The sequence below is a fragment of the Rhinoderma darwinii genome, chromosome 4 (genome assembly GCF_050947455.1).
Source record: "Rhinoderma darwinii isolate aRhiDar2 chromosome 4, aRhiDar2.hap1, whole genome shotgun sequence".
Taxonomy (NCBI): Eukaryota; Metazoa; Chordata; class Amphibia; order Anura; family Rhinodermatidae; genus Rhinoderma; species Rhinoderma darwinii.
Genome location: NC_134690.1, coordinates 387,666,438 through 387,690,025, shown reverse-complemented (window position 1 = coordinate 387,690,025; position 23,588 = coordinate 387,666,438). Strand labels below are relative to the sequence as shown.

The window sequence follows — 23,588 nt, the reverse complement described above, 5'->3', positions numbered from 1 at the left end:
AGTCTCTGCTTCATGAGACATGAGAACTGGCAGCCTGTCTGCAGACCCCCCGACAAACACAGACACCGCAGTAAAATGTTTACAACATTATAACTTTTATTATTATTAAACTTTTTCATTATAAAGATTATATGCAGAAAAGTATGAGCCGTGCCGCTGTATATCAAGCACTGGTTATTCTAATACTAGAAGATAAACCGTTTGGCAACACGGTAGAAAGCTTTAAAGTGTAGCTAAACGTTCGACAAACTTCATAGTGACATGTCAGAAGTTTGGATTGGTGGGGGTCCGAGCACTGAGACCTCACCAATCGCTAGAACGAAACCAGCTGAAGTGTTCGTGTGAGCGCTCAGCTGCTTAGTTTCTGTTTGGCTTTTTCCGGAAAGCCGATGTATCGGAGTACGGGCTCATAGGCTTTCTATTGAGTCCGTACAGCGATACATTTATTTCCAGAAAAAGCCGAACAGAAATGAAGCGGCTGAGCGCTCACATGAGCACTTCGGCTGCTTCGTTCTAGCGACTGGTGGGGGTCTCAGTGCTCGGACCCCCACCAATACAAACTTCTGACATGTCACTACGAAGTTTGTCGAACGTTTAGCTACACTTTAAAGACTTTAAAGTCCAGATATTCTATACAGTTCATATATACAGTGCAATAGCCAGTTTAGGCTTCGTTCACATCTGCATCGGGGCTCCGTCGGACCTTTCCATTAGGGGAACCCATGAACGGAATCCAAACTGAAACAAACGGAAACCATAGGTTTCCATTTGCATCACCATTGATTTGGTTTCTGTTTGTCACCGCTGTGCAAGGGTCCCGTCGTTTTGACGGGGGAAAGAGGCTGCTAATTTTTCTTTAACAAGATATATTACAACGTTACATCTTAGCATAGAATATTTTATTTACGCTTTAATCTCCTTTCCATTGATCCTATTCTGTCTCATATTACAATCAATACATTGAGAAATATATAAATATATTATGTATTTGGTGTTTATAGAATAATAAATCTGTTTTTGATGTTTAATTCCCTTTACAACCCAATGATTTTATGGTAATATATAACTATATGATATATGAGATGTACAAAATGAGACAGTCTAAAAAACCCAAAAATCTAGTTTTATAGAACAGTTTTGCTGAGTTTGTTGAGAGCTGCAGTGAAATTCTGATTATCCAGCCCCCCAAATCTGGAATTCCTGCTTGTTGTGTCCAGATATGTCAAACCTGTGGGATTATGATGTTTTTAAGTTGAAATTCTGTAATTTTATCCACAAACTATCAGCATTCCTTCCACTTTAGTGGTCAGACCGATAGAGGATAAAATAATGAGCCCTAATTATCCTATGAATAGGGGTGCCCGCACCCCTTATGCAATAAACTAGTTGCCACTCAAGTGCAGATCGGCAAGAGGGGCAACTAGGGGTATCCACCACCCAGCCCCTGATGATTCAAGGGCACTGCATGGCATTATTATTTATTATCTGGGAGTTGTGTAGGTATTATTTTTGTGCATTGTATGATGGCAATATTTGGACACTTTGTCTTGATCTAAAACATTTTTGTGGTTGTTGTGCGACTATTTGTAATGATTTGCTATATTACAGATGTATAATTTCCCTCATTTATCTGTAGTTTGTTTCTTTTTCTGAGCTCGTCACTCTTCCCTTTCCTCCAAAATTAGGATGGGTCTCCACAGACTTTGATCCAGCCCTATTTACGTAATACGTGTTTATTAAAGGGGTTCCTAAAGGTGGCAATTGGGACACGATTTAGCCCATCCCAATTCTGCCTCTCTGAACCCATTGTTGGGCTTGCACAGGTGGGCAGCGATGTAGATGTAAGAGAGGACATGATAGACATCTCATCCATGGAGTGTTCTCCTACATGTAGACAGAGAACTTAGTAGACAATACGTCTTCTCACCCAGAATGTAAGCCAATCGGTAATGTAAACCTATGTTATCAGAGATAATGAAGCCCGTCCGGCGGGGCACTGCTTCCAAATCGCGTCTGACTAGAATGAATAAATATGCGGGGGGGACAGCAATCCAATCTTAGATGTAACCACTGGGGGTATATTGCGCCACGTGAAGATGGCCTCATATATGGAGGAACTTAATGGTAATTATCACGTTGGATGTAACTCAAGCTGTGATAAGTGTGGCCTTCCATGTTGATAGCTCCGTTTTATGTTCGTCTTGAAAGACTTGCAGTTGTGCTGCTCATTGCTTTCTGTGTAAGATAACTCCATGTTTTTTTAATACATAAGTTGTAATGTGTAGCTGGCAGGAGAATGTAATTACTGGGCACGGGCCATTTGTTGGCCGCCTCATGGACAATCATCCGTTTCATAGAGCCAAACAAAGAAACAAGTATCCAGCAGATTGTATGGAGTGGATCCATATGTGCACGCTCTGGGACCTGGTAGCATCTAGTTATGTCCTCCTCTTAGCACATTTATCACATACAGCCTCCATCCACCATTGTTTTTGTTGTGTCTAATAACTTTTTCAACCAATGCACCAAATTGGGATTACATTTTTGTGATTGTTTTATCACCATACTCATCAAGGTTACTGCTCAGATTGGATGTGTTGGCCGAATTATTCTATGTGTGTTTGGGGCTTAAAGGAGAACTTCCAGAAATAATATATAAAAGCCTCATTACTGCACATTAAAGGAGCTCTAGAGTTTTAATATATTATATAACCACGTATCAAATATGCCTTTTTAGAGCATATGAATGGCTTAGAGGGAGGTTCTCCACTTGAGACTTGTATTACCCAGAGCGCAGAACCACTAATAAAAAGCAACGATCGACCCGGCAGACTCATCCTGGCCACCTATTACATGATATGCCATTTGGTTAAATGTATTGCCGGCCACAACTGTAGCGGGGCCTACTGCAATCAGCGGAAGTCCAGGTCGGCAAAATTGGAAAAAAGGGCCTTGATGAAACATCCCCTTTAAGGACTGGTTCATGTAAACAGTTCTCTTTTATAATATATTCTGTGGTCCTCTCAGTGGCCACTATTCTAGGGAAGAACAACTTTTAAAATGAAGGTTCACGATACTTTATGACATGTCCAGAGAAGTAATTGGTGGTATTCCATAAGGTAAAATTGACATGGTCCCGTTAATTTCAATAGAAAAACCCATCAACACATTTAGAGATCAGATAATTGTGACAAACGGACACAGTGCTCAAAACAGCGCATATGTCCATTCTGTCGCAGAGCCAAACAAGGCCGATGTGAACCCACTGTGTCGCCAACATATTTGGCTTGGGGCTAATCCATGGAGCGGCGTTAAAGTTTCTCCCTTTAACCCCTATACATCAATCTATACTCCACTACTGAGAATCCCAGGTCGCTACCCCAATAGTAGTCTGTGTTAGCAATGACTGACTTGTACAGAGATGAGATTCTGATTCGTGGCAACTTGGCATAAGACGATAATCGTGGGTAGGCAGGCAAAGATATGGGCAGGCGGAGTACAGTCACCACAGTTAGGCTGGAACAAGGTCACGGTAGGTGGCAGGCAATAAACATAGTCAGGAAACAGGCGGGTCAATATCGGGAAATCCAACACAGCATTACTCCAATGCACAATACAAGGAACAAAAAAGCCAGATTCCGCAAAGTGTGAAGGTGCATTAAGTAGCCTGGGAAAGCTGGGTGATAGGGGTTTAACCATTGCTGAACTGGAGCAATTAGGGTGTGGACACCAGCCCAGCACGCGGCCAAAATCCTGCTCACTTGTGGTTGCCAATGGACGCATGATTTTGCCGGTAATACCTGGAAAAATCATGTGTTTATTGGCCATCACTAGCGAGTGGGGTTTCGGCCACATGTGGACGCCACTATGTCGGACCGTACCCTTAGAGATGCATAACATTCAGAAAGGATGCCAACACGAATAAATAATGTTTTGCCAGTGACCCCAACGACGCGCACTTATCGCCTAGTGAGTCGGCACTACCACCATGAGAAAGAGAGGGGAGGATTCTGCAGCCTGGACCACCATGGATATCTTCATGTCTTATTGACATGTTAGAAAATGTCTAAAAGTAAAACTTCTCTTTCAGGATCTGAAAAACTTTTTTTGTGTGTCTATTCCTGTGTTGAGATATCAGTACTATAGACTAGATGCCTGCAGATGTTCTTATGTATGCCCATGACAAAACTTCTTGCCATGTGCTCTGGTTCAGCTTCATCATGGAAACATTTTGTCCATCCATGTTTTCCAAGTCAGTTAGGATGTGAACATGAACTGGTGAGTTAATTCTATGGCATATCAGTTTACGCCTTATTTTGGTGGAAATTGCTCCGGTTAGAAAGTTGTGTCAAATTTGTTCAAAAATTTGCAACATTTGTCTTCTCACCTAAAAAAGAAAACAAGCGAGAAAAAGGGGCATGGTAAAGCTGTAAATGTACTCTAGTCTAATTTACCTACGGCAAAGTTTAAAAAAAATGCATAAATTTGTGACGCAAATGTATAGCAGGCGTAATAAGTCAAACAGTCAGGCAAATCCAAATGCATCATATTTATTAAGGGGTATGCGCTTTATTTATTAATTCTCGCCAACTACACTCTTATTTTATTGGCGCAAAATATGCCATTGTTAATAAATGGGGATCCATGTCCCTACAAAAACAATGAACTGCAAGAAAACAGGACAGGAATTGTTGTCATGGGGATACAGGAATAGAGGTGCTAAGTGCAGTGAAGGGTCTTTTATATTATGCTTTTAATAGCTCTCTTTTAAGTGTTGTAAAAAATAATTATCATAGATGTACAGAATATCCACCATTGTAAGAAAAAAAATTTTTTATACCTACGTAGGTTCACAATTCTATGCTTCTTAACTTCCTAATATACAACAGTTAATTTTTTTCTAATACATAGCTCCAAATCCACTGCAAAGACATAGATTTAAAACGTAACATTCTGGTTTGCATGCAGTCACCACTAGGGGGAGCTTACTGCATACAGTGTTATTATTGAGTTCAATGTATAAACAGTATGCAGTAAGCTCATAAGCTCCCTCTAGTGGTGGCTGCATGCAAACCAGAATGTTATATTTAAAATCTATGTCTTTGCAGTGGATTTGGAGCTCCGTATCAGAAAAACGGAGCTCTAACTTCTATAAAGATATATTAAGAAATGAATCAACACAGACTTTAAATTTGAAGCTTTTCGTTGCGCTTACCACAGAGTATACACCTACTGTTAAGGATCTGCCAGGCACAGCTTCTGTATCTACGCCCATAGGTAATCAGTCTGCACCTGCTTCTATGTCTGTGAGACTGACTCCATCTTCCACCACTCAGGATGGCAGGCTTAGGAGTGGGAGAGCCTATCACAGCCTGGCCAGACGGATCTAGCTCCCGCCCTCTGTCTATTTATACCTGCCTTTCCTGTTCCTCCTTGCTTGTGATTCTTCTCGTTTGGTTTCCTGGCCCTGCTGCAGCTTCTTGAACCTTTGACCCTGCTCCATACTGACCCTGGCTTACTGACTACTCTTTTGCTCTGCGTTTGGTACCTCGTACACTCCTGGTTTGACTCGACTTGTTCACTACTCTCCTGCTCTGCGTTTGGTACCTCATACACTCCTGGTTTGACTCGGCTCGTTCACCACTCTTGTTGCTCACGGTGTTGCCGTGGGCAACTGCCCCTTTTCCCTTGCTTCTGTGTACCCTTGTCTGTTTGTCTGTCGTGCACTTATTGAGCGTAGGGACTGTCGCCCAGTTGTACCCCGTCGCCTAGGGCGGGTCGTTGCAAGTAGGCAGGGACTGAGTGGCGGGTAGATTAGGGCTAACTTGCCTGTTTCCTTACCCTGTCATTACACCTACATAGATCATTTATTTTATTTACTTGTGCAACAGATAAGTAACCATGGATCCAAGAATATGTACATAGAACAACTGGGCTGTCATCATCCCTGACATGTAAGACAAATTATCCAGCTGGTGAAAGGTGCTTCTTGATCGTTGCGGACATGATACAATTCTGTCATTTGCAGCTGCTCGTCTTAACCGTATACAGCTCTCCTGTAAAGCCAGCCGTGGTCCGTACGAGTGTTAATGCTGATTGGGATGTTATTTGTGATTATACAGTAAATAAGATTCATTACACAGTCGCTTTGTAGTAAGCAAATAACGTCAGATGCTTAGACAAATATTTATAAAGCGTTTATTTCAGCGAGTGTATAGTAGACGATAATTGATGTATCTTGAAAAAGGACGTGATGATGTCTGAAATGTTGTCAAACCGCCACTAAGTGGGAGCTAAATTGTTTCCATGGCAAAGAAATATTAATTTGTGTTAGAATTGTACATTTATTGCAAGTGATGCAGCAGACAGATGACTTTGACTATTGTGTGATCCAATCCCAACCCATCGATAGCAGCGATCTATACATATCGATGCAATAGTTTATGACCGTGACAATCCCTCAACATTAATGACTGACTTAAGTGTTCCCAGTGGGATACTCCGCGCCTTTAATGCATCCTCCGACTGGTACAGTTCAAAAACCTTATCACAAAGCAGTTTGCGGTGTACTTATTTATTTCTTGTTCATGTCCCCGATGGGGCTAACAATCAAATTTTCCAAATATCTCACACACACCTGGAGCCAGGACTGGCCATCTGGCCGGTATGTGCAGTGGACCGCTCTCCCCTTCATCCAGGCACGCTTCTGTAGCTACAACCCCCTCCTCTCTTACCTGTTTTTGCATACTGCAGGGTCAGTCACTCAGCCCCTGCAGTCTCGTCATCTCCTCCTTCTCTAACTTCTCTCTCTCTCTCTTTCTCTCTCTGCATGAGGGGCGGACATACCGCCTGTGCAGCTGCACAGTGGCCACACGGGGTGGGGGGCCCTCTCTGCCATAGTAAGGCTCAGTTCACACAGAGTTTTTTGACGCGGAAACCTTGTTGAAAAATGTGCCAAAAAACGTCCGAAAATGCCTCCCATTGATTTCAATGGGAGGCGGAGGCGTTTTTTCCCGCGAGCGGAAAAACCGTCTCACGGGAAAAAGAAGCGACATGCCCTATCTTCGGGCGTTTACGTCTCAGACTTCCCATTGACATCAATGTGAGGCAGAGAAAGCGTATTTCGCTGCGTTTTTGCCCGTGGCGCTCAATGGGCACGAGTGAAAAACGCCTCGAAAAATGCGGCAAACGGCGTGCAGGCAGATCTTTTCTGCCTGCAAAAAACTCTGTGTGAACATAACCTAAGACTAGTGAGCAAAAGCTAAGTGGGCACGGGACCAGAGTCTTGACAGGATTTTTCAGAAAGCTGCAATGTCCAGAGTGGCGTGGCTTAATCACAAAATGGGCTGGGTTTTTTTGGACTCGAGGGCGGGTGTTTGTTGCAACCTTTAGGGATTCTACCGGGGAATAGCAATTGGAAAACAGAGACCTGGTAAATGTGATTGAAGTGGTGCATGCATGTTATGTGTCCCATGTGTAAGTGGTGCATGCATGTTATGTGTCCCATGTGTAAGTGGTTTATGTATGTTATGTGTCCCATGTGTAAGTGGTGCATGTATGTTATGTGTCCCATGTGTAAGTGGTGCATGTATGTTATGTGTCCCATGTGTAAGTGGTGCATGTATGTTATGTGTCCCATGTGTAAGTGGTAAATGTATGTTATGTGTCCCATGTGTAAGTGGTGCATGTATGTTATATGTCCCATGTGTAAGTGGTGCATGTATGTTATGTGTCCCATGTGTAAGTGGTGCATGTATGTTATGTGTCCCATGTGTAAGTGGTGCATGTATGTTATGTGTTCCATGTGTAAGTGGTGCATGCATGTTATGTGTCCCATGTGTAAGTGGTGCATGTATGTTATATGTCCCATGTGTAAGTGGTGCATGTATGTTATGTGTCCCATGTGTAAGTGGTGCATGTATGTTATGTGTCCAATGTGTAAGTGGTGCATGTATGTTATGTGTTCTATGTGTAAGTGGTAAATGTATGTTATGTGTCCAATGTGTAAGTGGTGAATATGTGGCATGCGCCCTGCGTGTGATTAGTACAGTTGCAGAATTGGTGCAACAGCTGTCCACGGGTCGGCACAGGCAGTCATTGCATTGCGCTGACCTGCCTCAAGTTCCCGGTACCTCGTCAGCTGCAAGCCTACGGTCCACGAGACTGTATGGTGGGGAAGGGAGCTGATGGCCATTGTTTTGTGGTTCAGACTAGGCCTCATATATTAGTGATGTCCATTGTTCTATTGATTCAGCTCACATCATGGCTTCCATCAGTATATATTGACAGTTTGATGACTGGTATTTGAAGAACATTTCTGTTGTCTTTGCAGGTAAAGGTGATGTGTTTGGAGACATATTCTGGAAAGAGACGACCCTGGCTCCATCTTGTGCCAATGTTAGAGCTCTGACGTACTGTGATCTTCACGTTATTAAGAGAGATGCCTTACAGAAAGTCCTGGAATTCTACACGGCCTTTTCACACTCCTTTTCCCGAAACCTTATTCTGACTTATAACTTGCGTAAAAGGGTGAGTGCAACTCTAAATTATGTTCTCTGTGGATTTCTATAACTTATCACAGAGATAATACATTATATTACTGTACTAATGGATTATTGGCTTATTTTGTGGTTAATGGACTATGGGTCTGCTACTTTTTTTCCTTAAGAAACAGCGCCTACTTACCCATCGAGATATTGATGAATGGAATTTAACAAAACTTGTCTGAAGAGGGAAATGGCATTCATAGATCAAAGGGGGCCCAATAACAAAAAACAAAATAGGGCCCTTTATTAGTGCTATTTCATGTCACCCCAGCCTCCACCCAAGGACAAGAAAGCCCAGTTGGTAGTGTCAGGGTAAACTTCCTTCTCCCTGTTATTCCACACCGAATAGCCACCTCTGTAAATTGGAAACTGAGGGCATGCGTGGAAGAAATATACCAGAAGACAAGTTGGTACACATTCTCCCTCAGTGAAGCAGGAAGTAAAGACTAAGCTTTATTGAACAAAGAAACACAAAAGTTTCCTCCCTAGAGATGTGGGACGTGCTTAAGCCCCATTGGCTCTATTCAGCTGTAAGTCCATCTGCACACTCCTCTTGCATTCCAGGGGCGGTGTCTCCATAGGCGTGTTCCTCATACAGCCTCCATTGTTCCATGGATTCAATTTCTTTGTGAAATATACTGATAAATATATATATATATATATATATATATGTAAGGATAATATTTTTGCAAACAATATACATGGTAATGATCCCTGACAGTAGTATGGCAATTTCTTTTTCAATTGTTTGTTAGCATGACAGTGATTGTAAAAATGAGGACCCTGTGTTACTTCACACAGCCCCAGGGCCGGTTTTAGGAGGTGGCAAACGAGGCAATTGCCCACAACCCCAATTTCCAAGGGGGAACCTGAGGACTGGAAAAATATGGCAGTGTTATGTGGTCACGATGTGGTATTTTTATTTGGTATATTTATGTACTGTATGGAAGTTTTCGTGGTTTAGTTATTCGCTATATGGAGGTATTATTTTTGCTTAGTGTGGCAGTACTATTTGGGTACTGAATGGCTGTATTGTGTCAGCATTGTGTGGACATATTATTTGGCTCTGTATGGCAGTATTCATGTATAAAGTGCATTTGTGTACCTGTAAAAGAAAAATTTAATATATTATAATGTATTTAAAGCTGATTATTCTTTATTATTTCAGATGAAATGTTTTTTTAATTTTTATATGTTCTTGTCTTTTTTTTACTTTTATATTTGGGCTGTTATGTGATTGTTACTATATCAGATGTTTACAAAGGAGAAAAAATCCTAAGCAACTGTTTCTTTTTTACCATTTTAATGACCTATTGGTTTATATGGGAATTGTCGGAAACAAAACCTTTCGTACATTGCTTTAAAGGTGATATTTTTCTTCTATGTTATTTTTAGACAGTAAAGAGAAAAAAAAATGTCATTTCTGTCACTAATAAGATGTCAAGAGAGCAATTCTGAGCTTCTGCTTGGGGTTAGGGAATGACTCAGAGACCTCTTTTTGATTTATGCCCTTAATACTGGATCCGAGTTTTGCAATGTGCATGGGACGATGGGAAAAAATGGTCACAGGTGGCACTGAGTTCAAATTTTATAGTTGCCTGTCAATCCAGGGCGGGTCAGAGGGTTTCTGTTATTACTGACATTTTCATCATAAAATTATTACGGAAACTATCAGGAGACTGTAGATTCGGTGCTAACGAAATGTGATAGATCCTGCCTTACATTCTGTCTTTCTTTCAAAGAAAAGAAAGAAATCAGCAAAAAAAAAACACGAAACTACAATGATAAGTAAAATAATATATACAGTATATATATATATATATATATATATATATATATATATATATATATATATATATACATACACCGTACTGGGCAAAAGTTTTAAGCAGTTGTGAAGTGAATGAACAGAAGAGAATTCTACATCAATCCAATATTTGGTGTGACCACCCTTTACCTAGAACGATTGATGCTGTTTTGAAGGCAAATGGTGGTGTCACCAAATATTGATTTGATTTAGATTTTTCTTCTGTTCATTCACTTTGTGTTTTGTTAATTGGTAAAAAAAAAAAGCTATTAATACTATATTTTTCCACATCTGCCTAAAACTTTTGCACAGTTCTATATATGGTAAGATGTGAACAGAGACATTTCTACAGTGTCTCTGGAAGATGGTCCCCAAATAACTGTCTACAGGAGGTGTCCAGCACTCTTCTGATATGTCTTATACAGAGCAGGTAACTTGAAGTTGCAGGGCCAAAACACAAAATCTGTTAGGGAGCCCACAACTGTGACATATCGTCACGGTCCGTGGGTATGGTGACCCACTAGGCTATACCGCTGTAGCGGGGAGGCAGCTGGCCAAACCACAGAGCACCCGAGCAATACAAAGTCCCGCACAAGGGTACCTGAATAGTCCAGACAGTGGCCGAGGCTTTGGCACAGATGGCGGTGGGTGCAGCAGGTTACGCCAGACGTGGCAGATGACAGCAGGTGCAGAACATTGCGCCAGACGTGTCAGATCACACTGGACGAGGAAGATGGCACTGGACGTGGCAGATGACACAGGACGTGGCAAACGACAGCAGGTGCAGCAGACACGACTCCAACACTAGTAGGCACAGGAACAAAAACACAGCATGGGATACAGGAACAGGTAACAGGGCACGGGTAACAACTGGAACGGGAAATCACTAAGGGACCATTTGCAAGACAGACTTGGGATACACTAACAATGCTCAGGCAAGGATCAGAAGGGCAGGGCCCTTCTTATAGTCCAGGAAATCAAGTGTAGTTGATGATGATGATTGTTCCCTTTAAGAGCGGACACGAGCATGCGCACCCTAAGGGACACAGCGGACCGGAGCGGAAGTTAGCGGTGTCTCCTAGGAAGGAGATGCTAGCCAGCGCTCACTGATCCATGGCTGCGGGCGTCGGGAGGTGAGTAAACCCGACGGCCCGCGGCCATGGACGCTACACATGTCAGTGACCTTGCTGGTGTCCTTTTATGGGACAGAGGTGCAATTCAGCCCCCTTAGGCACCAGGGCCCATGTGCCACTGCAACCTATACACCCTTTTAAGGGTATGTTCACACAGGTCGGATATGCTATGTAAAAATACACAGCGTATCCGACCTAGAACCCACAGAGAATTCCCTCCGATAGACCACACCAAATTGCGGTGCAGATTTGTAGCCGGAATCGCCAATGCGGAAAGAAGCAGGAAAAAAGCTAATGTGCATACAACCTTAGGCTGGGTTCCCACGTAGCGTTAACGCTGCGGACTTTCCGATATGGAATTCTGTGCGGAAAGTCAGTTTATGCTGCATTTTTGTTGATTTTCCTCTGCAGGATTTCCCCATTGAATTCAATGGGGATGCAAAACCCGCAACAGAAAGCTCAGTGTTGCGACTTTTGCGGTGTATTTGCATCGATTATCCCGCAAAAATCGCAACTACGGAAAATAAAAAAGAATCATACCCAGTACGCCCTCCTCCTTCCTGCAGCCCGGCCTCATGGGATGACGTTGCATGCCATGTGACCGCTGCAGCCAATCACAGGCTGCAGCGGTCACATGGGCTGCAGCGTCATCCAGGGAGGCCGGACCAGGATGGAGGGACGCTTCGCCATAACATCGACCTACGTAAGTATGAGCGATTTTTACAGCGGTTTTCGACAGTGGAAACTCCGTCCGAAAAAAACGCACCATAATGTGGTGCGGTTTTCTGATAGAATGTACCGTGGGTTCCAGGTTGGATACGCTGTGTGGTTTTTACGCAGCATATCCGTCCCGTGGGAACCCAGCCTTAAGGCGTCATAACTGGATCACCTGCGGTTCTACTAGGGTTCTATAGTGATCTAAGTATGTTTCAGCAGAACCACAGGGGGAACGGATCGCGCTTCCTTAATATGCTTGTATATTCAGGTACTGATCATACGATAATTACCTAATATACTATTCCCTATATCCTACAATATTTATTGGCTCCAAATGAAAATCTTCACTTGCAATATAGATGTTTTTCCTAAAAAGAACATTAAAATATCAGGAGAAGTCATAACTTTCGAGAGCCCTATGTAACTGGCAACTCAGTATTCCAGGAGCTTTGTGTCGTCTAATTATACATCTCGCCCTCAGGGCAACTGAATAGAGCTGGACGTCTCTATAGAGAGAGTGGTGCCCAGTGAATATATGTCTGCTCCGAGCCGCGGCAAGTAAGCCAGCTACGTGTTAAATCACCAGAGAAAGATTTTCTTTCTGTCAGGCTGCAGATGTCAGACATATTGAAATAAAATGCATTATTTATGCCCGTCCTGCCGTATACCCAGGTTTTATGACATTACGACACACAATCTGGATTGTTCATGGCAGACTATATGCAGCGCACAATCCGTACATCATCATTACAGAACCACATTACTCATTCAGTTTCATCTCATGCAGAAGACTCTCGTGTAAGAGCACAATACAATTTCCCATCTTACCTAAACTCCTGAATGGCAAGTTGTACTTACCTATGCACTGATAGGTCCCTCACTCCTATATCTGTATATGTTTTGCTCTCCCCCAACCCTTCACCTATTCCGCTTTTCCTGTTTTCTATCAATCCAATGCCTATGAATAGGAAAGTCCTTCACAGGTACGTACCCCCCAATACTAACCTTGGCTGCGCCCTTTTTCTCCAAGGGCCCCTTAGAAGCCCCAATGGGCTGCCTCTATGGTAGGTCTACCTTGTAGATAACCTGGCTAGAAGAAAAGAAGACCTCAACTCAAAATTTACAGATTTAAAAAAAAAAGATCAATTATGGGGAAAATATTCTGCAAACTTTATATTTAATGGGGTTTTGCCACAAAACTGTCTTATGTTATAAGTGGAGGCCACAGGGACTGCCGGCGGTCCTAAGAATGGGCTGTTTAGTCTCGGATGCAGGTGGTGAGCAGGCCGTGCATGCATAGTCACTCTCCATTGACACAAGTCATCAGATTTTGGGTATTAAAGGGAGTCTGTCCCCAGAAATTTGCCTGTCATAGCAGCAGCACAGTAATATAGTGTAGCCTCACTTGAATATAACGCATTTTTTAATTTTTCAGCCGAGTCGCACCGTTGCAGCGATAATCACTTTATTCTTTATATGCAAATGAGCTTTTTGGAGCCCCGAGGGCGTCACCGATTCTCCAAACTGCTTTACCTTCTGTCCCCAGTCCATCCCTCCCTCTTTTCATTGATTGACCCGGACATTGTGACGTAATCGGCACATGCGCAGTACAGTCGATTAGAACGGTGAAACTTCAGTGATGTACTGCGCACGCGCTGATTCGGAAGCAGAGGCATGGGCACGCTCAGTAGAATACGGGGCCAGGCATGATCACGGCTTCTACACTGCCTGGCCCTGTCAATCAAAGAAGTGAGGGAGGGATGGACTGGGGAGAGAAGGTAAAGCAGTTTGGAGCATCGGTGACGCCCTTGTTGCTCCAAAAAGCTCATTTGCATATAAGGAATAAAGTGATTATCGCTGCAACGGGGCCACTCAGCTGAAAAATGAAAACAGCTTTAGATTCAGGTGAGGCTACACTATATTACTGTGCTGCTGCTATAATAGGCACATTTCTGGGGACAGACTCCCTTTAAATGTGTTGAAAAATTTCTATTTGAGATGTGGATGTACAAAAACATTTGTGTTGGCTTTGCTTACCATCAAGGACATTTCTTGCACTTCCAGCACTTTCTTCCATTACCTCTTTCGCTCTCCCCTACTCCACCTGTCCTCATGTTATAAATTTACTGAAAGGGGTTTTCTAGAATCAGAGCAACTTGGCCGCTTTCTTCCGAAACCAGCGCCACACCTGTCCACAGGCTGTATGTGGTATTGCAGCTTAGCTCCATTGGAGTGAATAAGGACGAGCTGCAGTACCACACTCAACCTGCAGACAGGTGTGTCGCTGTTTTTGGACGTAAGCAGCCATGTTTTTTTAATCATGAACAACCCCTTTAACTCCAGTGAAATCATCTTCTACACCTACATTATACTTGATGGCATTCTTTTCAAACTTCCTTCTCCCTCCGAGTTATTGGCAGATTATAGGTCTCTTGCTTGCTCCATTGTTACTCGTGTGTTTTTTCTGTTGGCTTCATCTGACCATGTTCTCCTTAAGGGTATGTTCACACTAGGCGAATTAGCTGAGGACTTTCCGCAACAGATTTAATTGCGTAAAATACGCAGCATATTATAGTAGCAGTAAATATAAATCTCATCCACGCGCTGCGGAAAAACTCCACTGAGAAAATATTCATAAATTGACCTGCGGTGCGTTTTTTTCAAATCTGTAGCATGTCAATTTATGCTGCGGAATCGTTGCAGTTTTGTTGCTGGTTATCCCCATTGAATTCAATGGAGATGTAAAACTCGCAACATAAAGCTGGTGTTGTGATTTTTGCGGCGATTCTGTTGCAAAAAACGTAAATCAGAAAAAAAACACGTATTTTGTTTAAAATAAAAAAGCCAAATCTTACCCGTGGGCGTTGTCATAGTGACACGTCCCTCTGTTCCCCCTGCAGCCCGGCCTTCTGGGATGACGTTTTATATTATTTCTTTTCTTTTCTTTTACTGTATTTTTCGGAAACAGAATTGTTATCTGCAAGAAAAAAAATCAATAGAAACTAGCGATGTAATTAGAAGACATGCCTGATCTCTAGATCACGAGAACTGGTAACAAATAACAGTACCCGCTTCACCCCAATCACCAGTGGTCACGGTAAACCTTAGAAGGCCTCTGCTTAGGTCAACTCAATAATACTCCATTATGGATTGTACTCCGATAGACTCTCGAGAATCATCAAGTTCAAGGATACAGTCTCAGGACCAAGCAGGATGGCAGACGTCTTACATAAAACTGACCCGGCCAATCACAGTTCATCCTTATTGTCATGATTAATGATGATAATAACCATAATTATATAATATTCCCAATCCAGTTGATACTTTTCCTCCAAGCCTATGCCGTTTTAGATTAGTATTTCTGTACATTATGGGGGGATTTATGAACGGCTGTGTACCAGTATTATAGAAGATTCTTAGATGGAGGTATTTTTGAGTGTATAAAGTCAAACATCAATGATCTAATGATGCGAATACATTTCTAAGCTAGTAAATATTATCGGAGTAATACATTAAAGGGACATTCCAGACCAAACTGATACACTATGTTATGCCTAGTGCAGGGCCTGAGAGGGCGGGGCATGACACAGGGATTTAACCCCTTTCCGACATTTCACGTATCCATACGATATAGCCGGGTAAGGGAAGTATGGAGCGGGCTCACGGGTTGAACCCGCTCCATACAATGCGGATGTCGGCTATATGTCACAGCCGACACTTCACAGTAACAAGCGGGATCGCACAGGAGCGCGATCCCGCTTTTTTAACTCATTAAATGCCATGGTCAATAGCGACCGCAGCATTTAAACCGTTAGACAGAGGGAGGCGACCCACTCTAGCAGCTCATCGCTCCCCCTGCAATGCAATCGCTGGGTGGCGATGGTTGCTATGGCAGCCTGGGGGCCTGATGAAGGCCCACAGGTCTGCCATCTTTGTGCTCCTATTAAGCGCTGCCTCCTGCAGGGCCTAATAGAAAATTGTCAGAAAAACGATATACTGCAATACATTAGTATTGCAGTATATAGTGCAAGCGATCCAACGATCGCTGGTTGAAGTCCCCTTGGGAGACTAATAAAAAAAAAAGTAAAAATCTCTCAGAATTTGGCGACACAAAGTTAATTTTATTTTTCACAGTTTTTTTACTTGTAAAACTAGTAAAATATCGAAAAAATATATAAATATTTGGTCTCGCCATAATCGTATTGACCCGCAGAATAAAGTTAACATGTTGTTTTAACTGCACGGTGAATTCCGTAAAAATCAAGCGCAAAAACAATGGAGGAATCAGTTTTTTTCATTTTCTACCCCACAAATATTTCTTTCCCTTTTCCTAGTACATTAAATGGTACAATAAATGGCGCTACAAAAAACTACAACTCGTCCCGCAAAAATCAAGCCCTCATAGGATTATATCGAAGAAAAAATGAAAAAGTTATAGCTTATGGAAGGTGGGGAGGAAAATATAAAAATAAAAATCTGACTGCGGGGGTAAGGGGTTAAAGCGCACCAAACCGAGTACCTGTGTCATGCTCCGCCCCCTCAGGCCCTGCACTAGGCATAACAGTTGATCAGTTTTTCCCAGTGCTCCTTTAAAAAATAATTAACATTGTGTTTTTTATTTATTTACATAGATAAACTCTTTGATATATCTAAGAATAAGATATCCAGATTAGATTAATGTTTGAGTAAATAAAAATGTAAAGGCCCCTGACAAATTTTGATCCGCACGTCTTTCGCAAACAGAACATAGAAAATAATACAATAAGCATGTGTAAATAAAAACCGTGAGCTGCATGTTACCTTCATTTTCATTTTTTATTTTAATGAAATGCCCATAACTGTCAGACAAAACCATTAGCTGAAAGCATTTGGAAGTGAGGTCTCTGAGAAGAGCGACATTGCCTGAGTGACGGCCGGATTACTCATGTCTGTATTCTATTACGTTGATTACTTACTTGCGACACGATGACGTATGACCTTCAGACACAACAGGTCACTCCATACGCGCATCAGATGTCACGTAAAGGGAAAAATACCTGTTGGGGCAAATTTACTCAGTGTATAATAAACATATTCGGGATCGCCAACCTCCCTCTTTGCTTTTCTGGACAACTTAGTCAAAAATCACAGACAGCCAAATATTGTAATGGACTAATTGGAAAACCAAACTAATAAATGTCTATAGGGAAGGTCAGATATTATTATGAGCAAATTAAAATAATTTCCTGGGAACAATCACAATAATATGCAAAAGCTGCACCCCCAGGCCTCAAAATAATCACGGACCCCAAAAGTCCGGCAGAATCCTTATAGTTACATATTTCGGACCCGTGTGCGAAACCCGGACTTACCTTCACACTAAATATCTTGCAGGAGTCTTTTTACCTTGCGTTGAGTTTGACACTACATGACGTCACATGTTACATCTGTATAATAGATCTGCATATCCGGGGCCCATAATAAATGACCTTCATTGAGGACTTTAGATAACGTGATCCAGCAGAATTACGGCTGTATTTGCAATAACTCCGTCACGATGACTCCACTAATATGTGGGAGGTGTAGTTGAGAAGTGTCAGCACTTATTGACCAAGAAAAACCCTCTGATTGATTTTCATGCTATGGCTAAAAGAATTCTGACCTTTACAGACAAGGGAACAAAGAAAGCGTGAACATGAATTTCGTCTGGTGCTCATACCCATGTAGCAGTGCTCAGTCAGCTGTGATGTATAAGTTATATTGACAATAAAAGGATATTTATTTCCAGTCTCAATTGCTTCCTTAGGCATCTCTATTAAAATAAGCCATAAAAAGCAGAGGACTATGCTCGCTATATACCCTGCAGCACATAACGTTACAACCTGCTTACTAGAAATAGAGCACCGCGCAGAAAGCGGGCCACATAGAAAATAGAAATGCCCCCCACAAATACCAACCCTCAATCTGCCCCGAAGCATCCATTGGCCTGGTAGACTTGTGTCCAGGAGGTTGTATGAAGGCCCACATAGGCTCTGTACTATGGAGGCATAGGCACGCTGTGTGGTGCTCTTATGTGTCGTCGTATTACAGGGTTATTCTTCCCTAGAACTTCCGATAGGAATCAGAGAGAAAAAAAGAACTCCATATATAAAATCGGAGAGTATTGTAGGGCCGTATAGAAGTTTTTCGATGCTGTATTTCCGCCATGTACAACTTGTGAGGCCTTTAACTCACCGATTTCAGAAGTTGGATTCGATGTTAAAGGGAGGCATTATTTGGCTTCAGGACTCCCATCCAGTCCGGTATACCGCTGCTTGATCCGTAATTGCTGCTTGGCCCCCCTGAAGCTGAGCGTGCATGTATCTGATGGAATCCGGAGCTGTCGGCTGAACGATCAAGTGCATGGGCAGCTTAATACTACATAAATTAAAGCAATCTTTACAGGCAAGATTTCAGACATATATGGACCTTCATCGAGTCACCGATAATACATAGTCTTCAATACAGAGCTATTACTAATAACTGCCTACAATAACTTGTTACATTTGCGGCTCTGCAAAATCAGACAATTCTGGAAACAACAGAAAAAGCAGTGGACTATCCTGTCTCTTGGTAGTTGTAGTCTATTAAAGTACATGAAATATTTTCTTGTACCTGTTCGGTAAATATAGTGATTACGATGACTTGATGGACACCTACTGGTAAAAGAGATTACATAGCGCTACCCTTCAGAGGAAGCTTGAATACTCAACTCGGTAATTGAATATGTTCCAGTTTTTCATTCCCTTGTTTTTGCCGGCTATCAGGTACAGCGATCATCATCTTAGTGTTACATCATTGTCTAACAATAATATGACATTACTTTTATGTTTGTTTTATGTAACTCCGAGGCTTTCTAGACAGAAAACCTTTCTTATTAATGAAGAGCTTCTCATCGGTCTACTGATCCTAGGTCAGCACAACCTACATCTCAAGTGTAAATGTGCAAAAAGAAAATATAAAACACGCTATAAATATCAAAGCTTCCATTAATTGATTCAACTATTCCAGCCAAGATACAGAAGACCACATTAATGACATCCAATTGACGTAGAGTAGAACTTGGCCAAGTTTTTATAGCAGTGCATTAGACTGGTCTTGTCGTAGCACTTCTAGGAGACATCATTATACCAAAGGAGTCTCAAGATGCTCCATATCCACATGTGGCATACCGGCCATACTCGTCAACCCCACGAAAAACAAGTATCCAGGATTCAGTGAGACAGTCCCGGATTCCATGTACTGTCTGGGAATACCACACATCTGTCCTGATAGAAGAGGTCAGTCACACAACTGTATTCTCCATTGCTAATCTCTCATTATAAATAATGGCACAGGAAGTGATAAATCTGAGTGCTGATTGGCTGATCACATGTAAGTTCCAGGACCGGTGTATGACCACGAAGGAGATAAATGTGTTGTAACATGGTGGCACTGTGGTGGGGTGGCACTGTGGATTAGTTTGGGCATTGCTGTAGCAGTAACTATTCTTTGACTACTATGTAATTATTTTATGGTCACAGCTATGTGTATGGCACAAGTATATGAGTAGTTATATGTGGTGGGCACAACAGTATGGGCATTGCTATGTGGTGGGCACAACAGTATGAGCAGTTCTATGTGGTGGGCACAACAGTAGGAGAAGTTATATGTGGTGGGCACAACGGTATGAGAATTTCTATGTGGTAGGCACAACAGTTGGAGTAGCTCTATGTGGTGGGCACAACATTATGAGTAGTTATATGTGGCCGGCACAACATTATGAGTAGTTCTATGTGGATTTTATTACTGTGGTGGTTACTGCTGTTGGCATACATTATTGTATAATATCTGTGAAATATCTACAAAGTAGCACCAGAGTATAGGTCTTATGTGGCCATAGTGTGGAGATAGACTACTGCTTCATGCACCTCCCCATGATTTTAGTTGTTTGCTAAATACGACATCTAATGGGACCCAATATTTAACTTACCAGGGCCAGATCAAGTCAGTGGAAGCCATGGAGAAATTTTTCAGTAAGGCTATGTTCACACCAGCATTGTTACATTCCGTTGATGTGCCCAGTCAGAGGAGCAGAACAAGAGAATGCCGGAAGCAATGTCGGCGGACACCACTGGCGGCTAATGAAAACTGTTGACTTTAATGCCTTCCGTTGGGGTGTCCGTGATTTTACCGGAGACAATAGCATGGCGCGCAGCGCTATTGTCCCCGGTAAAATCACGGACATCCCAACAAAAATAATGGCGGCCCCCAATGGAGAATCCAACGCAGATATGAACGAGGCCTAACAGTGTAATTTAATATGTGACTAATTGAAAGAAAGTTTCTGCCAAGTGCTTATTTTGGGGCAAAGTATTATAATATACTTCCCTATCCAATGCCTTTACATTCCCCTGCTTTTCCCTCGCTCTTCTCTCCTCTGCCCCCACCTCCCTTCTGTTTATATTGGTGCGTAATGACGTCTTGTCCGCAGCACATTTACTGACACTTATTAACTTGTATATATATAGAGAAAGAGTTAAAAATGATCAAATTCCCATGTGTTACCTGGGAAGCACTGGAGGGAACTTGGAGATGGAGGCAATTGTTCCTTTTGCCCTATTACAATAATAAATCTGCCCCACAGTAATTGCTGTCTGCTAATACTGAAGGACCTCCCATGAAGATCTTACTATAAAAAGATCCTAGGGGGTGGTGAGGGGATCGGCCCACACTCCGAATGAAACTTAATTTATCTTGTTCCTTTAAAATGTTCCCCAATAATCTTTTATGCCATAGCATCAGACGCTAACCAGAACATCACAGGCAGAAAAAATAACTGGAAGGACTTGTGTTTTAATGAGCAGACTTTACTGTCCCTCTCTATTTTACTTTAATACATCTCCTTTGGCTTCTTTGTTTTTTAATATTTAAGCTTAATTTTCCCTTGCTCCATCGTTCAGATAGATTAATTGGTTATACAATATTTATGTGGGCACAATTATTTTAAGCTTTTAAAAATGTAATTGCAATGTCAGAATTTAATATAGTGATTACAAATGACTTTCCTCTATTCTTATTGGGTATTATATGCCAAAATTACATTTTATGGAAATGGAAGTTCTAAGGAAGTAGTAGGGGAATAACTATAGGGGATGCAGAGGTTGCACCGGGGCCTTGCTGCCTGAGAGGGCCTATTAGCCCCTCTTCTACATAAGAGGACAACAGTCCCATTTAATGACACCTGATAGTTGGGGGTCCTGTTACAGATTTTGGCGTCCCGGAGCTTCAGATTGCGCCTCCGTGCTCTATTTACTATAACATTTTTAGAACTGCAATGATTTTTATTGCGCTCTCCTCAATTAAATTTTATTTACATTTATTTTCTTTGAAGTTCTTGATATATATTAATATCGTTACATAGATGAGCGCGTATTCGAGTTTAATCCCTTCCTGAATTTAAACAAGTTAGATGTTCTCATTAGTGAGGTTTAGCACAAGAAACTGGATTAGTTTAGTTTTATTTAGAAATAACAGAGAATATATAAACCTTGTTAATTTGCCACTTCAAAAAAACGGAGATGAATCCTTTAAAGTGAAACTCCGGGCAATTTTTTATAATTAGTAAAATGGACCTATTTCACTCTAGTCCTCCAAATGCAAGTTTCCAAAAGTGCTGTGTACTCTATAGATTAATGATCCCATCGGCAATGACAACTACTGCTGTGTGTTACTAGGCTCTGCAGCAGAAGTTGCTAAAATAACGCCCACACTTTGATATCGTTCTGCAGTTATTGGCTGAAGCTGCACCACATTGACATCATTGTCCTCCAAATGCAAGTTTCCAAAGTGCTCTGTACTCTATAGATTAATGATCACATCGGCAATGACAACTACTACTGTGTGTTACTAGGCTCTGCAGCAGAAGTTGCTAAAATAACGCCCACACTTTGATATCGTTCTGCAGTTATTGGCTGAAGCTGCACCACATTGACATCATTGTCCTCCAAATGCAAGTTTCCAAAGTGCTCTGTACTCTATAGATTAATGATCACATCGGCAATGACAACTACTACTGTGTGTTACTAGGCTCTGCAGCAGAAGTTGCGAAAATAACGCCCACACTTTGATATCGTTCTGCAGTTATTGGCTGAAGCTGCACCACATTGACATCATTGTCCTCCAAATGCAAGTTTCCAAAGTGCTCTGTACTCTATAGATTAATGATCACATCGGCAATGACAACTACTACTGTGTGTTACTAGGCTCTGCAGCAGAAGTTGCGAAAATAACGCCCACACTTTGATATCGTTCTGCAGTTATTGGCTGAAGCTGCACCACATTGACATCATTGTCCTCCAAATGCAAGTTTCCAAAGTGCTCTGTACTCTATAGATTAATGATCACATCGGCAATGACAACTACTACTGTGTGTTACTAGGCTCTGCAGCAGAAGTTGCGAAAATAACGCCCACACTTTGATATCGTTCTGCAGTTATTGGCTGAAGCTGCACCACATTGACAACATTGACCCCAGCCCCCCCGCCGCATTCACTCTGCACATAATACTGGTAATACTAAGAGCGCTCTGCTTTCTTCAAATGATTAGTATTCACACTGCGGGCGGGCATTCTGGGAAAGAAGCTTGTGAGTTGCTGCTTCAGCCAATAGCTGCTGAACACTGAGAGATGTCACTAATGGGGTGGTCCTTTTGGCAACTTCTGCTGTACAGCCCAATAGCAGCAGTAGTTGTTATTGCCTATAGTATTAAGGAGTTATAATATACAGAGTTTTTTGGGCACTTGAATTTCACCAAAGTGAAAAAATTGACAGCCCTGATATGTTACCTATCCCCAGTACTTTCCTTTCACAAATTATTAAAATTTGCCGTGAATTTGACATCAAATATAAATTTTAGCCGGGAAATATTTTTTTTTCTTGCCAGTACTCTTCACTTAAACGTAAACCGCTGTATTAAAAATAAATTCAATAATATATATTTATATAATTTTCAATCCATGCTTCTACACCGGTGGACATCTTTCCACCTTACTATAATGAATAAGTTTTAATATTAAGCATTGCCATTGACCTGTCAGTTGGGCACTGCCTAGTAAGCACAGCTTCTGCAAAAATGACTCCTTCGGGGCTTTGAAGGGCTCACTGATAAATGTATTATATCCAATTGGAACTACACTGTTTATCCAAGTTTTAATCACTTCCCTTAAGAGGAGACATCACCATGAAGCTACTTTGTATAATATAGAGAACATACATACTGAAAAAAAATACCAATACCCTAATATATCATAAAGATCTGACTTTTAACTCTGCGAACCTTCCAGTAATAACATGGAAGACAGTAATATTGCACCTCTGAGGCCCCCA

The 23,588-nt window shown here is 41.9% G+C and overlaps 1 protein-coding gene across 1 annotated transcript in view; it reads left to right on the top strand.

The window, feature by feature from the left end:
• Positions 1–23,588, top strand: part of KCNH1 (potassium voltage-gated channel subfamily H member 1) — a 235,158-nt gene that overhangs the window by 156,380 nt on the left and 55,190 nt on the right. The window contains exon 11 of the mRNA XM_075863274.1: positions 8,333–8,529. Within this exon, the coding sequence (XP_075719389.1) occupies positions 8,333–8,529 (197 nt within the window). The remainder of the gene's footprint in view (positions 1–8,332; positions 8,530–23,588) is intronic.